This window comes from Falco naumanni, chromosome 6 (genome assembly GCF_017639655.2).
Source record: "Falco naumanni isolate bFalNau1 chromosome 6, bFalNau1.pat, whole genome shotgun sequence".
Classification (NCBI taxonomy): domain Eukaryota; kingdom Metazoa; phylum Chordata; class Aves; order Falconiformes; family Falconidae; genus Falco; species Falco naumanni.
Genome location: NC_054059.1, coordinates 12,766,979 through 12,781,115, shown reverse-complemented (window position 1 = coordinate 12,781,115; position 14,137 = coordinate 12,766,979). Strand labels below are relative to the sequence as shown.

Sequence of the window (14,137 nt, the reverse complement as noted above, 5' to 3'; positions counted from 1 at the left end):
GGCAGCTAAGGAACATATGGCGCTGCTCTGGTTGGGCTGACTTACTCCCCAGTTGGATGTGACGGTGTGAGCATTGCCACTTTGGACCCCTCCCCTGAGTCCTTCAGTTTAAAGCCCGCCTCACCAAGCTGGCCAGCCTGCTGCCAAAATTTCCCTTGACTCTTCTAGGCAGGTGGATCCCATCCCTCTGTAACAGGCTATAGTCAAAGAGTGTCCCTTGTCATAGAAGCCAAAACCCTCACAACAGCATGAGCCACAAAGCCGGAAGTTGATGTGCATTATATGTCTGTTTCAGCCTGCACCCTTGCTGGTAAAATAGAAGAAAAAATCACTTGGGCACCAAAGTTTTTCACTTGCACCCCCAGGGCTTTATATTCATCCTTGGTGTCTGCCCAGGTGTCATTCGTATCCATGTGAAAGAGCAGCAGTGGATAGCAGTCCGTGCTCTTGACAAACTGTGGCACCCTCTTGGCAACATCTTGGATCTTAGCTCCCAGAAGGTGGCATACCTCATGTGACTCCCTTTTAATTAAGACTTTTATTAAGTATTTAGAGCAAGGGTCCTCAAACTTTTTAAACAGGGCTGGGCACGCGGATGAAGTGGCAGCAGGCCATCTGCGGCTGCTTGGTTTCCCCCCCAACCCCCGGCGGGGGGGGTCTGTAAATACGGGGGGCCGGATTGAGGACCCTGGGGGGACGTATCCGGCCCACGGGGCCGTACTTTGAGGACCCCTGATTTAGAGTAAGCACTTCATTTTTCTTTTTCTCCTGCACTGCTCTTCTGTTAGGATTTTTAGGAAAAGATAGATAGATTGTATTAATTGAAGGTTATAAGCAAAATAAGTAATTAATTGATTTACAGATGTATTTCTAGATACATTACTTCTGCTTTAGTTGGAGACATTTATCTTTATTTTCATCCCTGTTGTTAAGGTAGCTGGATGGTGAATGGACAGCCTAACTGCTGATTTACCCTGTCCGCTCTCCTTGGTTCTTAGCGTGAGAGTGTAGCAGTATTTGGTTCATTTTTCTTGCTCAGCCAGCATGCAGGATCAAAGTGGGACAAAGGCTGGCTAAATGTGGTAGCACATATCCTGAACTGACACTGCTTTTCATCAAAATGCTGCGTTTTGCTGGTTCTGACTCAAAGGCAGTCATGTTGGTGCCAGTTATTTCATACCCTTTTAAACATGACTTTTAAAATGTGGGGTTTTTTTCTTAGGGAAAGTCTTCGCAGAAGGCAAATAAAACATTCATTGGTTTGCTCATGTTCTGTTTCCTCTTTCTTCACAAATTACTGTTGGAACCATTGCTCAGTTCAGCCTAACGTGGAAGAGGAGATCTCAAAGATGAAGTTTTTGTTCTGTGTAAATTGGTGGCTGAAGAGAGAGGACGCTGAAGTCACCATACTGGGAGGAAAAATGCAGAAGTCTGCTAGCATGGGGTCTGTTTTGCAGCAGCTGGCCAGTTGCTGTGGATATGGCTGCTTTGTATTTGCAGGGTGTGCAATCTTCTGCCTAGTTAAGGAGCCATAAAAAGTAGGGGCTGTCATGGTGGAGGGAGAAGGACACATTGGCAGGAAAGCAAGCTTTTAACTGTGCTGCTCACAGAACTTTTCATGTTAAACTTTTTAATGAGGAAGCTTAGAAATAACATGTCATTTGTCAGACAGACAGAAGGGAATAAGCCTAATAAATGTTCAAGATGAATTACTGTATCACATACATGATCTATTAATAGGGGAGAAGAAAAGAAATAAATGCAACATATTAATGACTTCCACGCTCAGTGGGAATAATCAAGTTGTCAGCTAAGAGTAGCGAGTGTGTTGTTTTTATCAGTGCGCTGCATAAAGGACCAGATATTGGTGCTAAATTTAAAGTGAAAAGTAGGAAAATTTGAATTTTAATGCTTGATTAATCCGGTTGTTTATCTAGCCCATTAAAATGTCATAGATACCGTGCATTAGTTTTGTTAGAATTGGTGAATCAGACCTTGTAATGGCAGGCTGGGAAGTAATCTAGGCTTGGAGAACCAGGCAAGAAGAAAATAGTAAGAGTTGAGTTTTGCCCTAAGCCCATTAAATTAGGCCATTGTTTAACTGTATTTAAGTACCTGTGGCTATTTACATTCATATAATTATTTAGAACTGTGAAACTGTAAAAATAATTTAATGAATAAATCCTGATATAAAGCAGTTTGTTCTTTTGTCTTTTTGAGTGGCAATGATGTTATCTTTATAAAATTGAGATAATTAATTGAATAAGGTATACTAGATATCTCCACTTAAGGGATTTTATTGTTTGTTTCCTTGTTTTACAACATGATGATTATGCAATCTAAAATTCAATTAGCATATCTTTTCTACCCCCTCTCCTTTTCAATTACAGAGAACCAGAGTTTATTTGTAGTGCTGGAAAGCTCTGGTCTTCAACCAGGACAGTGTGATACCGGGTGCTGCACAGCTGCGAAAGGATTTCAAAGGACAAGAGGGTTATACTTGATGCAGTAGTCCAGGGTCTCTCTGCAGGGGACGCAGAGAGAGAGGTGAAATGATCAAAATAACAGGCCGGTTCTTTGCAGCACCATGCTGAACTAATCATGCAGTGAATTATGCTTTTTCAGCCTCGCAGTAATTAAAACAAAAGAGGATATTAGCTTGGATGAGCTTTGGCTTACAGATAGATGGGACATATTTCTAATCACATGTGGAAGAACTTGGCAGGTTTTGTGCAGTGTCTTGCCAAAGTCTGTGAGAACCCAGAGAAAACGAAATGGAAAATACTGTCTAGGTTTACAGTCAGATTTTGCTATTGTGCATACTCAGAAAGTAGGTGTTAGGAATAGCCTTGCAGGTCAGGTCAAGAACTCTGTTTTTGCCACATTGAGTTTCAGCTGAAGGCTGTGTCCAAGAAGCAGCTAAAATTGGAATTGAAGACAGTTCTCAGGTGGGGGGACAAACCTGTGAGTCATCAGCACAGAGATAGATGGTGGTTGAATTTGTCTTGGCAGGTGCTGGATCTCTGAGGAGAAGAGGACAGGGAAAAAAAAGGTCAGGGATGGAGGTTATCAAAGCTCCTACAGCAACTCAAGAAATAAATTAACTGAAGACTGTATTGAATGAGCAGCTAGAAGAAAACTGGAAGAAAAACTTTTTGTTGATTTTCAGTTGTAGGATTCTGTATTTTTGCTTTTGTCTTCCACTGAATATAAAATACTAAATCGAGGTTAGAACAAGTTCAGCTACTCAGAATTTTGCGTGTTTTCTCTCTCTGTCTTTTAAAAAAGATCTTATTCCTTTTAAAAGAGAACTGGTATGAACACAGGCTGTATTGCATTGTTAAATAAATGGAATAGATGTCAGTGGCATTTCAATGCGGCGTTATGTTACCAGGATTTTTAAAGGGCATTATTGATAATTTGTAGTATCAGAGATGTAGAGTCACACATGACATAAACAAGTGATTTGTGCTTTAAAATATTAGGGATAATGTACTTTTTTTATGCTGCGCTTTTTCTGTTTTCTTCTCTCTGAAGCTAAGGCAAACCCAGTTTATTTTCATGGCTTGCCTGTGCAAGCTGTGATAGATTTTGTATTTGTATTTCTCTGAAACATAGGTACAGAAAGAATGCAGAGTTCCTCTAAGAAGGGATAACTAAGCATTCTCTTTTCTTGGTATCCAAAATCTAAAGGTCATCGAATAAAAGGGAGACTTTTCTTATTTTTTAGGGTATTTTTAAAATAACCCTAATGGTTTAAGAATACAGGAGAGGTGGACTAATTCTTAACAAACGGTTTTAAGGTAGTGGTTTACCAGGAGCTTCGAGGAGAATTTCAGAGTATTAGGCAGCATTGACCTGGTAACATTTGCTCTAGGGAAGTGGGTTTTTGGTCTTAGGGCTCTCCCCCTTGTCCCCTAAATTTTGTCTGCTGAGGGGAAGGGACACAAGATTTTCCAGGAAAATTTAATCTAGCCTATTTTTGTAAATCGTCTCCTCCCTGGTAGCTGTGTAGGACTGTGTGGAGGCATGAGCTGTATTTGATGACTCAGGCCGAATGTCCTCCTACCTGCTCATCACTACATTGCTGCTGGTGAGCTGGGAGTCTCTCTGGAGATTTGGGATGCTGGGGGGTGGCTGGGGGCGTACTGGAGTCCTCTGGGAGCTGGATTTTAGAATTCCTTGGTGAAGACAGGGTTAATTTGCCTGAACATGGCAATGCCAGATTTGCCAGAGCTTGGGCTTCACGAAAGCCGTGGTTTTTTTTCTTTATTTTGGAAACATAGGTATAAGACTGCTACACTTAGAGAAAGCCAAAAACTGCAGTGCAGGAACCACAGGGAGATTGGAGAATGCTGGTATACGGTACATGTATGATTGTTGGAGAGGACATGATAAGGGGCTTTTATTAGGACTCAGGGAAAGAGAATGAAGAACATGAATACTGAAAAGATCTAGAGATACTGCTCTTAGTAAAACATTGTTTGTTTGTTTGTTTTTTAGTTCAAGCAGTATGTTTTTAACAACAGTAGAGAAGAACTGGAAGACTGGTTAATTAACATACTAAAATGGAGTATTTATCAGAGGAGGTAAGACTTTCTTCCAACGTACTGTTGTTTTGTTTCTAGCATTATCTTGCAGTTCCCAGTGCAAGTAGCTACACAAGCATTTCTCTGAGGACAAAGCTGGTTTAGGAGGTTTCGCCTAAGGTACACCTCTATCTGTCTTTTCGTTACACTCTGAGACGCTCTGATGCAGCTGCTGTGAAGTATCACTAAAATGATCCAATTTAGAAGAAAGCAGAATCAAGTAACATTCATTCTGATGGTCTTTTAAAATCTGATATCTTGTGTGTATTGTAACCTCAGAAAAGATTAGTTTGGGTGATTAAAGAAGTGGTGAGCTAGTATGTGGGGACAGCATGGGCTGGCCAGGATATGTAGAGATTTTCCAACTGAAGAAAATAAACTCCCAGAAGTATGAACGTATGTTAAGTTTTGTCCTTCAGTATAAGATCAAGTGGCTTGTATGTTAAGTTTTGTCCCTCAGTATAAGATCAAGTGGCTTTAAATGACATTTTAACTATTGGGGATGTTCAGTCTCAGTGCTTAAATATTTTTGAATATTGAAATGCTGTTTTGATTGTAAGTGTTAAGTAGCTACTAAAAGTTATGAAACCCTGCGTTTGTTCTAACCTGTGTATTAGGTTATTCTTCTCATTTGTTACTGGTTCTTCTGATACGTTTAAATGTTGCATTAACCTCTGTTGCTCAGATGCAAAGAGCTCCTACTGAAGGATTCTTCTTACAGGCAGACAGAACAAACATGCAGTTCAATAGTTTGGTTTCTGAATGCTAATTATATCTTCAAAATACAACCATAAACTCATGAGTTGTAGACATTAAATGTCATTGAACTTAGTGAGGTTTAGCTGTAAATTTGAGTAGAATGTATGCAAATAAATACTTCTACATGAGTTTGATTTTTTTGTTAGCTTTTGTATGATTAGTGTACAAAAATGAAAGACATTGTCCAAGTTTGAGTTTCTCTTATTATTTAGTCACTATATTTAGTCACTGCATTACACTTTCTATTATATGGTACAAATAAAAAGAACGCTGTCTTCCTTTGCAGTGGTATGAAAGACTTTGACAGAAAAGCAGTGATTTGGTTTATGTCAGCCCAGGGCAGTGAATGCTTCCCTTCACCCAGGTTAAGGTGCATGTGGAACAAGTTGATGCTTGACAAAGAAAAAGCCATCCTCCAGAGGTCAGCTGATAGACTGCAATGCTGGGTACCTGTGGTGGCATGCAGTGTTGCTTTGTGGATGCACTGTTTTTTGAACTGTGGCTCAACACTTACTGGTTTTGCAGTTGCTACTGGAGCAAGGCTTGGGGGCCACTTTTCCAAGTACTGTTGGTAGTTGAGCAAGGGCTGTGTTACTGGATTAAAACACATGGTGCTGTGTTGTGCAGGCCTGTGTTCAGTGGACCCTGTGTTCGGTCTGCAGGGATTGCTTGACCAGGCAATTTTTAGTGGGCTGACTAGGGATGCTAAGTCAGCTTGACAGAGAAGAGAGGGAGTGGCCCCAGTGAGAGCCTGTTAGACACAGTATAAGTACCACAAGTTCACTAGACAGCCCTTTTGGCAGTAATGCAAGATAAGGCTCTTGAAGTTGCTTGGGGTTTTTTTGTTGAATTAACTTGTTCATAAAATGGACCTTCAAACTTGTCAAATTGCACTAGTACTGGATCGTTCTGAGTTTTCCTACTGGTGACCTGAGGGACCCTGAAGCATTTGGGAGTGACTCCTTGGCCCAGCAACTCTTGCAGGAATAGTTTTCTATTCTCTTAGTGGAGGCAAACTGTTCAGGGACATAGACAGTGGTACTCATTGTGCTGGGAGTCAGAGGTGTGTGATGTCTTCCTCCCTTGAAAATGTAGTTTCATAAAAATGCAAGCAGGTTGAAACTGCTCCATGGCATCCTTTAAGTCCTTTTGCCTTTTCCTGGGTGTTTGATAGTGGGCTCCTTCCAGAGGAATTGAACAGTTTCATCACAGGTTTTATGCACAGCCCACAAGGTTTGTTGCCCAGCGGCTAAGGGTCACAGCAGGTCTAGGATCTCTCAGTCTGCTCAGTGGCAGGTCAAGTTCCATTTGCAGAAGATGCATTTGCATTTTGGTAGGTGATGCACATATGATAATGCAGAATGGCAACCTCAGAGAATTAGAGTGCAGAACTTATTGATTCTAGCTTTAAAGATGACTGAAGACTTACCTACACAATCCTATAGACGAAGCAGTGGAAGAGGGAATTGTTGCAAAGCCCTGTAAGTTATCAATGACAGTCCTAACACTGCATGCTGTAGCACAACTTGTAGCATCTTTCAATTAAACTGTTGAAAACCCTTGATTGAGATTTGAATGATGACAGGATTTTTAGACAAGCTAGATTAATAGCATCGTCTAGATGCTGTAGTTTTGATCTTGCAGTAAGGGCCCTTAATCAGAGTTCTTCACACTGTCATAACTCAGCTTCAGAAGCAAGATTCCTCTTACCCTGTCCCCTGTTACTTCAGCAACATACTGTTCCTGTGTTTTTGTAAAGTGCGTGCAGAGTCCTTGTATTGGCTGTTAAACCAAGGTCAGAATTAACTTCTTGTTTATAGTTAAAAATCTAGACCTGTGCTATGGTGCTTGAAGCCTTCCAGCTCCTCTAAAGCGAGTACAGAAAGGTAAATCTTATCTTGAGTTATATGCTAAGATAATTTAGTTGGTAAGCTATATGTAGCTCCTAAAGGTAACTTTGCTTTCAGGTGACTGAAACGTGCTGTGGCAATGTCTTTCTTTGCCAGCTACTCAGTTTCAGTCTCAGTAGTATTGCCTGCTGCTTCACGAACACCCAAATTTTGTTTAGAAACAAAAAAAATCCCGCCATAATCCATTCAGGCTCCAGCCAGGCTAGCTTTTTTATGTTTATTGCTTCTGCGTTAGACCCAGAAGGTGGACTAATGTGCGTGAAAGATAGTCTACTTTAGGTTTTGATTTGCTTAGTCTTCAAACCAGACAGTGCTTGCAGGAACTGGGTAGTTTTGAAGACAAGTGTTTGCAGAAAGTGTAGTCTGTTTTTGTTGAAGGAAAAACAGCAGAACTCAGTAATGTCTTCAGCAGGCAGCTGTATATTTGCAGGAAGGTGCCAGTCTGTGGCTGCAAAGACGACAGAATTAACACTTTACTACTAACAAAGATTGACTAAAAATGGGTATGTTGCCCTTCTTAACTCCTGCCTTCCCTCTAGAATCTCTCCATCTAAAGCCCTACGTGACCTGTCAGGCACTTTCTCTGCACTGTTTGGCCACACTGTAATTCAGCTGTGCCTGTCCTCATGTCAGAGTTGAGGCACTGCTGCCTGCATAGTCATTCTGCTTCAACAAGGGCTGGAAGCAGACCGTGCTCTTGTTCTCCTTGTCAGCAGTATTTCTCCCTCTCGAGCCAAGTACCAGAGCAGAGCTGCAGTATGTAGGTATCAGTAAGTGCAGGATTGTATTATGCTGATGGTGTGTTGTGATACTTCTCTGATAACATTTGATTACTTTGCAACAAAGATAGAAGTTACTGTGGGCTAGATTTGGTACATCCTATATTCTTGTTTACCCTAGGGCCTGTATATTTAAGGAAGTTGCAAAAAATATGTGTAGTTTTGTCCTTTTTAAGGACCAGATAGGCGTTATCCCCAGCTTGTGTCCTAAAAAGTTTGTTTTCTGTTTGTTTTCAGTAATTAAGGTGCTGACAAGTTTTGACTTCTTCATCCTCATAAACATGAGTGAAGTTCAGGCTATGGTAGAATTCTCCGTGGAGCTCCACAAATTCTTCAATGTGGATTTGTTTCAAAGAGGGTAGGTAGTGTGTTCTTTCAGACTTTACTGTGGTTGATGGCTGATGTTGGAAAGACCTTAATGGGTACTGTTGTGTAGTGTCGCTTCATGTATTATTGACTATTTTTATAGTGATTTGAAAAATTTTTATTCCTTATTGGAAAGACATATACTTTCTAGGAATTAAAATTAAATACTCAAATAATCTGGCCTAAAACTTAAGTTGTCATAAAATACTTTTTTTGTCTAATTCCCTCAGAAGAGGGAAGCTCTGTAGATTTGGAGGGTAGATTATATTCTTATCCAGGTCTTTACCCTTTCATATCTTAATTTATGTAATCCCATTTGTTTAAAATACAATAGGTGTTTCTCTTGAATCCTTTAAAAATGTTGATTCCCCAATTAACTCATTAGTTTATCGGTTTGGCAGTGGAGGACTTCACCAGCTTCTCTCCTCCTCACAGTGTGCTGTGCCTCCACAGTTAGAGGAGACTCCACACTGCCTCTTTAGACTCTCCTGACCTCCTCTTACTCCACCAGGTCTCTGTAAAAGGCTTGTGCACGTTCCTTTCACTTGATATTACCTGATTGTCCTCAGATTACTTCGTAAAGTCCTCCTTTCCTATGGCTGCATAGGAAATAATCCTTTGTAGCTTATTTTTTAGTTAAAGAGTATTGGTCATCTGGCATTGTGGTGCAATGCCCTTCTGACAGTCTTCTACAGACTACAGTAAAAATGTCAGTATTGTAGTTCTTATGATGTTTGTTTTAGATAAATCTGGTTGAAGCTGTGCCAGCGCTTACAGATGGGGAACATATATATCAGTGTTGATTTATGATAGCTCCTTTTTCCAAAATATTGTAGAATAACTTAGAAACGTATTAGTAATAAGAAAATACATTTTTGATTTTAACCTTGTCATAATTCAGGGCAAGTGGGGGAGTCATTTGTTTTGGTAGGGTTGGGGTTTTTTGTTTGTTTTCTGATTTTTCTGACAAGGTGAGTTGATGAGGGCAAAGTAATCAGAAAATTTCATTGCTTTGGGATGCACATAGTTCCTCCACCTTGAAGTAACCCTCTGGGGTGGGTATTTTGGGGAAGAGTGATATTAAAAAAAGGTAGGATTGGGAGGGAGCTCAGGAGAAAGAGGCTGTTATAAAAAATGTATCTTGGCTAGCTAGCCTCTATCTTTGCCATGTTACTGTTAGTTTTCATCTATATTTTGTTAAAGCTAGCTTTTCTCTAAATTTGACCTGAAGGTGGTACTGACAGAAGCAATGATCCATTATGCTTGCTACCATTTTCAGTGAAAGTATATGTAAAAAACTATGTCCCCTTTCTAGGGAAAATTGTAATTTCACTCTTCGTTGGAAGAGAAGGACTAAGGAAGGCTGAAGAGGTCTCAGAAAACACTGAGAATATTCTAACTGCTTCAGCAAAAAAGCAGAGTCTGCTGAACTGTAGACTTTTTTAATCTCTGAAATTGGTGGGGAAGGAGAGGGTAGAATATGACAGTTATGTTAACTCTAGTAGAGAAGAGCCTGAAAAGAATAAAGTGTTTTGGTTGTCTTAACCTTACATTTCAAATGATTCCTTAGAAGGGTAGTTGAGAAGCAAAGCACAGCAGTATAATTACCAGTGCTCTACTTGGCATCTTTCTCTTTAGCTTACTCTTTAAAAAGCGGTAAATTCACAGGGCAAGTTCAGAGAGGTGGAGTGCTGACATAATGAGAAAAGCGACAGGAGTAGATAGATACTACCTCTTTGGTTTCAAGCTGAACCTGTAACTCTGGGCATGTTTCCTTAGAAAGCAATGTTGGGAAGGAGAGGGAGCTTCCAGAATAATGCAAAAGACTGAGCAGTGTGGCTATTGCAATGATTTCTGTGAATCTGGGTAAGTTCTAGTATTTTTCTAGGGCACTGTTTTTGTATTTATTGGAGACAGGATGTAATACTTATGCTGGCAGAAAAGCTCTTGTATGATGGATTGAATCAGCAGGAAAGGAAATCTTTAGTTTCATTGTTAGCCTCCTAGTTTTGAGCTACCACCATGTTCAGTGTGGTTTCTCTCACCAAAAGTCAGATACAGAATTGATTGTACTCTGGGTTTGTTTGGGGTTGTGTGCATTCAAGCCTACCCGGCTTAGCCTGACTGTCTCATACTGGTAGAAGTATAGTGACCTTCTGAATTGTGTAAAATAAAATGTTGGCTGTTGCAAGTAATCACATCAAGTTGATCAAGCTCCTTCTTAAAACTTAGCAGACTTTATTCAAACTGTTTGCTTGGAGAGTTCATAGTCTCACTCTTTTGATTATTGGAGATGTCATAATCTCCAGCCTAAATTTCATTCTGATCAGTTTTTCATTGTTTTTTTAAACAGCTTTTTTCTGTTCTTTGAATGACACTATCAGTTCGAGTGTTGACCCTGATGTATTTTTAGATGTCAGTCTTTTGTCTCCTTTATTAAATATGAACTGAATCAGTTGAATTTGTGGCATTTCCCCACCCTCCCTTTCTGTCCAGTCCACATATCCCACTATCCAATCAAAACCATTATTATCTCTTCCTGGTTTTATAGCTATTTGAAGAAATCTGCCAGCTGTTGCATCCGACTGTAGCATGTTTTCTTGGATCCGTATCTGTAGTGACACTATTGCCAGAAGCACTTATGACTTTGTTTATGCTAACAATTAATTTGCTACGTTAGGAATTAATTACTAAAAGCAGTGTTAATGTCCCTACATCTCTGTGCATCTAGGGTTACTTCAGTCTAGATTTAATCTCATCCTCTGGACCAATTGTTTTGCATTGTGGGTGTATTTTGAAGTTGTTCATACCAGTAATTGGTTCAGGCCTTTTTGTTCTCGGGGTGGGGAGGTTGAAGTGCATTTTTTGACAAGTAGATCAGAGCCTGTGTTTAGTTTTTTTCCAGGAGATATCTAGGTGATATACACGGAAGGCTCTCAGTGAAATGAAGCAGCACACAGCAAACCAGGATTGTTTGGGAAGGTGCCTCAAAACCACTCTGCAGATGTAAACCAATCCGCAGTGCAGACAGCCAAAATTTCTCATAGTATTTCACTCAAGATCAAATCAACTCACTGTTATAACTATGTTACTCTCCTAACTGACCCTTTAAAGCAGACTGTTTTCTTTATGTTTAGGTAATTTGTTTTTCTAAGTGGAGGAGAAATACACAGAGCAGACACTTCATTCTAATACACAAGACTTGCTTGTATGTGTAGCTCCCTGCTTCTCATCTAGTTCAAGAAAGGTTGTTCTATGTCTGTGGTGATTCTGGTGGTTAGCTTCCTCTGACAGTTGCACTGTAGCTGTAAGTCACAGAAGTATGTAGTAAAGTTAAATAATAGAGTAATATCCTTATCTAATACAGCTATTTCATTATATTTTGTTACAACACTGTGCCACTTGCTTCAAATAAGGCTTCACAATTTTCCTTTCTGAACTAGTGGAATGTGATGATGGGGAGGTTTTGCTTAGACAGTGATTGATATGCGAGTATTGTGTGACAGAATGAATAAAACCAGTGTAATTGTTTGGTACCTGTGAGAATGATGATGTGAGGTAGTGATACTTCAGGCTATTTTGTCGTCTTTGTTCGTAAAAGCTGCAGTTAGATTTGGGCTCTGTAGTGCTGACCTTTTGTAAATGTGAAAGGAAATAAAACAAAGCTTGGGTGCGATGTGGACTTCGGAAGTGGAGAATGAGTTGAGTGGAAAACTGATTGGATGATTGCGCTCAAAGAGTTGTTGTCAGTGGTGCAAAGTCGAACTTGTAGCTGATGACTAATGGCATCCCTCATGGATTGATACTGAGTAGTTTACTTTTTTGATTGACAACCTAGACAGAGTGCCTCCTCAAGTTTTTGAGTGATAACAGATTGTAGGGAATGGTTAGATAACCTGGAGAATGGAGCTGGGACTTTGTAGGGATCCAACCAAACTGGAGAAATGGGCTGGTAGGAATGTCATCAAATTAAGGGCAAATGCAAAGTCCTCCAGACGGGGTTGAATAACCCCGTATGTCAGTGCAGGCTGGGGACCAGCTGGCTAGAAAGAAAGCACCTTTGCAAAAAAAGCTACTGGGGGTCCTGGCGGACAACGGGTTGAACATGAGCCAGCAGGGTGTTGTGGCAGAAGAGGGCCAATTGCATATCATTCTGTAACAGTGAGAGGAGAGTGTAGCAGCAGGAATAGTTTGGAAAAGTAAGGTCTCCATCCTTTCTGTGTTATGCTGCCTGATTTCCTGCCAGCAGTTTAGCAGTGCTGTCAGGCTGTATTTCCCATTTACTTTGTTTTCAAACCAGGCTACTTGTCTTTCCATACTGACTTGCCTCTTTGAAAAATCTGTAAAATAGTTGCTCAATACATATATATCTTTTGCAAAAATACGAACTATTAAGAGGTATAGGGTTTCTCTGTGATGAGAGTTACTGCCCAGAGTGTGGGATTTCTGAACATGTATGATCAGTTTAATATTACTTTCAGTGCTGGAGATAGGGAAAACTTGGTTGTTTTTTTTTCTGTTTGGCCAGTATCTTTGGACAAAAGCTGTTTCCTGAAATCATTTTTTGCCACACTGATAAGTACTGTGTCTGTGTCACTGTGCTTCCCTATTTATATTTACATTCACATGTTTATTTCTGTAAGTCCTTTAACATAAGGACTCTCCTGTGTTTGCACAACAGACAGCTAGCTCTTAGGTTTATTACTGAAAGGCCTATTCTGCCTACTTATAATAATTGTTAATAAGAATAATCTTTCAAAACTTTATCAGCAAGCCATGTTCCAGGGAACTGAAATGAAAAGCGGTTTTGGCCATAGAACAGATGACAGTGTTCTCTTAAAACATTTTTGTGTGCGCTTAGAGCATTGCATGCTTGTTTTCTCTAGTGGTGATGTTATCAGTTCTAGATGGACAGAATGTAAGATGTCCTGGTAATTTGATTTTGACTTATCTTTTTCTGGTGTTTAAAAATTTGTGCAGCTAGGAGGTTGGGGGACACCCGTGGCAATTTTAGCACTGTTTGTAACAGAAGTTTGGGATTTTTACTTGTTACACTTTCTGCTCTATCTTCTGCCGCTGCCTTCTGATGATTATGAATGTTATTTACAATGCTGTTCTTCAAAGATGTTGTTACTGTAAGAGGCAAGTTGTCTCTTACTTGGTTTTCTGCTGTGGACTGTGAATGCTTACCCTCCATGTTTACATATGTGTTTTATCTGTGTCAGCATCCTGAATTGAGGTGTAAATGTTTTGAGCATTTCTGAATTCAAACAACTGGTTATTGAAAGTGCCACAGTGCTTTTTTAAAAGTTAACACTGCAGTTTAACTTGCAGTTTTCCCCACCGACTAATGAATTCTAATGCCTAACTTGCAATAGTTAGATGAGGTTTTCATTTCTCTGGAGCTGTGTACTGCTTTTTCATTTGTGAAATGACAAATCGAATGAGCTAAAGAAACTTAGCTGATGGTTTGTAGTTTAGCATAGTGCACGCATTGCTGCAAGACCTGCTTTGAAAACAGCTTTAGTCTATGTTTTCCCTATATCCGTGCATTCTTATAATGCCAATGTTAAATTCTTACTTTATCACTAATAATTTATTTTTTTCAGTAATATGCATGCATATACAACTGGCCAAAGCTGGATTTAGGTGGTTTTCAATAGCAATGTCTCTATGTATGTGCTTTGTCTTTTTTTTATTATTATTTTTTGTAACAGTTTTCTTTGTGAAGTAG

General features: G+C 39.9%; 1 protein-coding gene across 2 annotated transcripts in view; it reads left to right on the top strand.

The window, feature by feature from the left end:
* FAM135A (family with sequence similarity 135 member A) overlaps positions 1–14,137 on the top strand; it is a 94,665-nt gene that overhangs the window by 13,581 nt on the left and 66,947 nt on the right. For both annotated transcript variants that reach the window (XM_040599447.1, XM_040599446.1), the window contains exons 2-3: positions 4,504–4,589; positions 8,275–8,395. In XM_040599447.1, coding sequence (XP_040455381.1) covers positions 8,319–8,395 — 77 coding nt within the window. In that variant the 5' untranslated portion in view covers positions 4,504–4,589; positions 8,275–8,318. The remainder of the gene's footprint in view (positions 1–4,503; positions 4,590–8,274; positions 8,396–14,137) is intronic.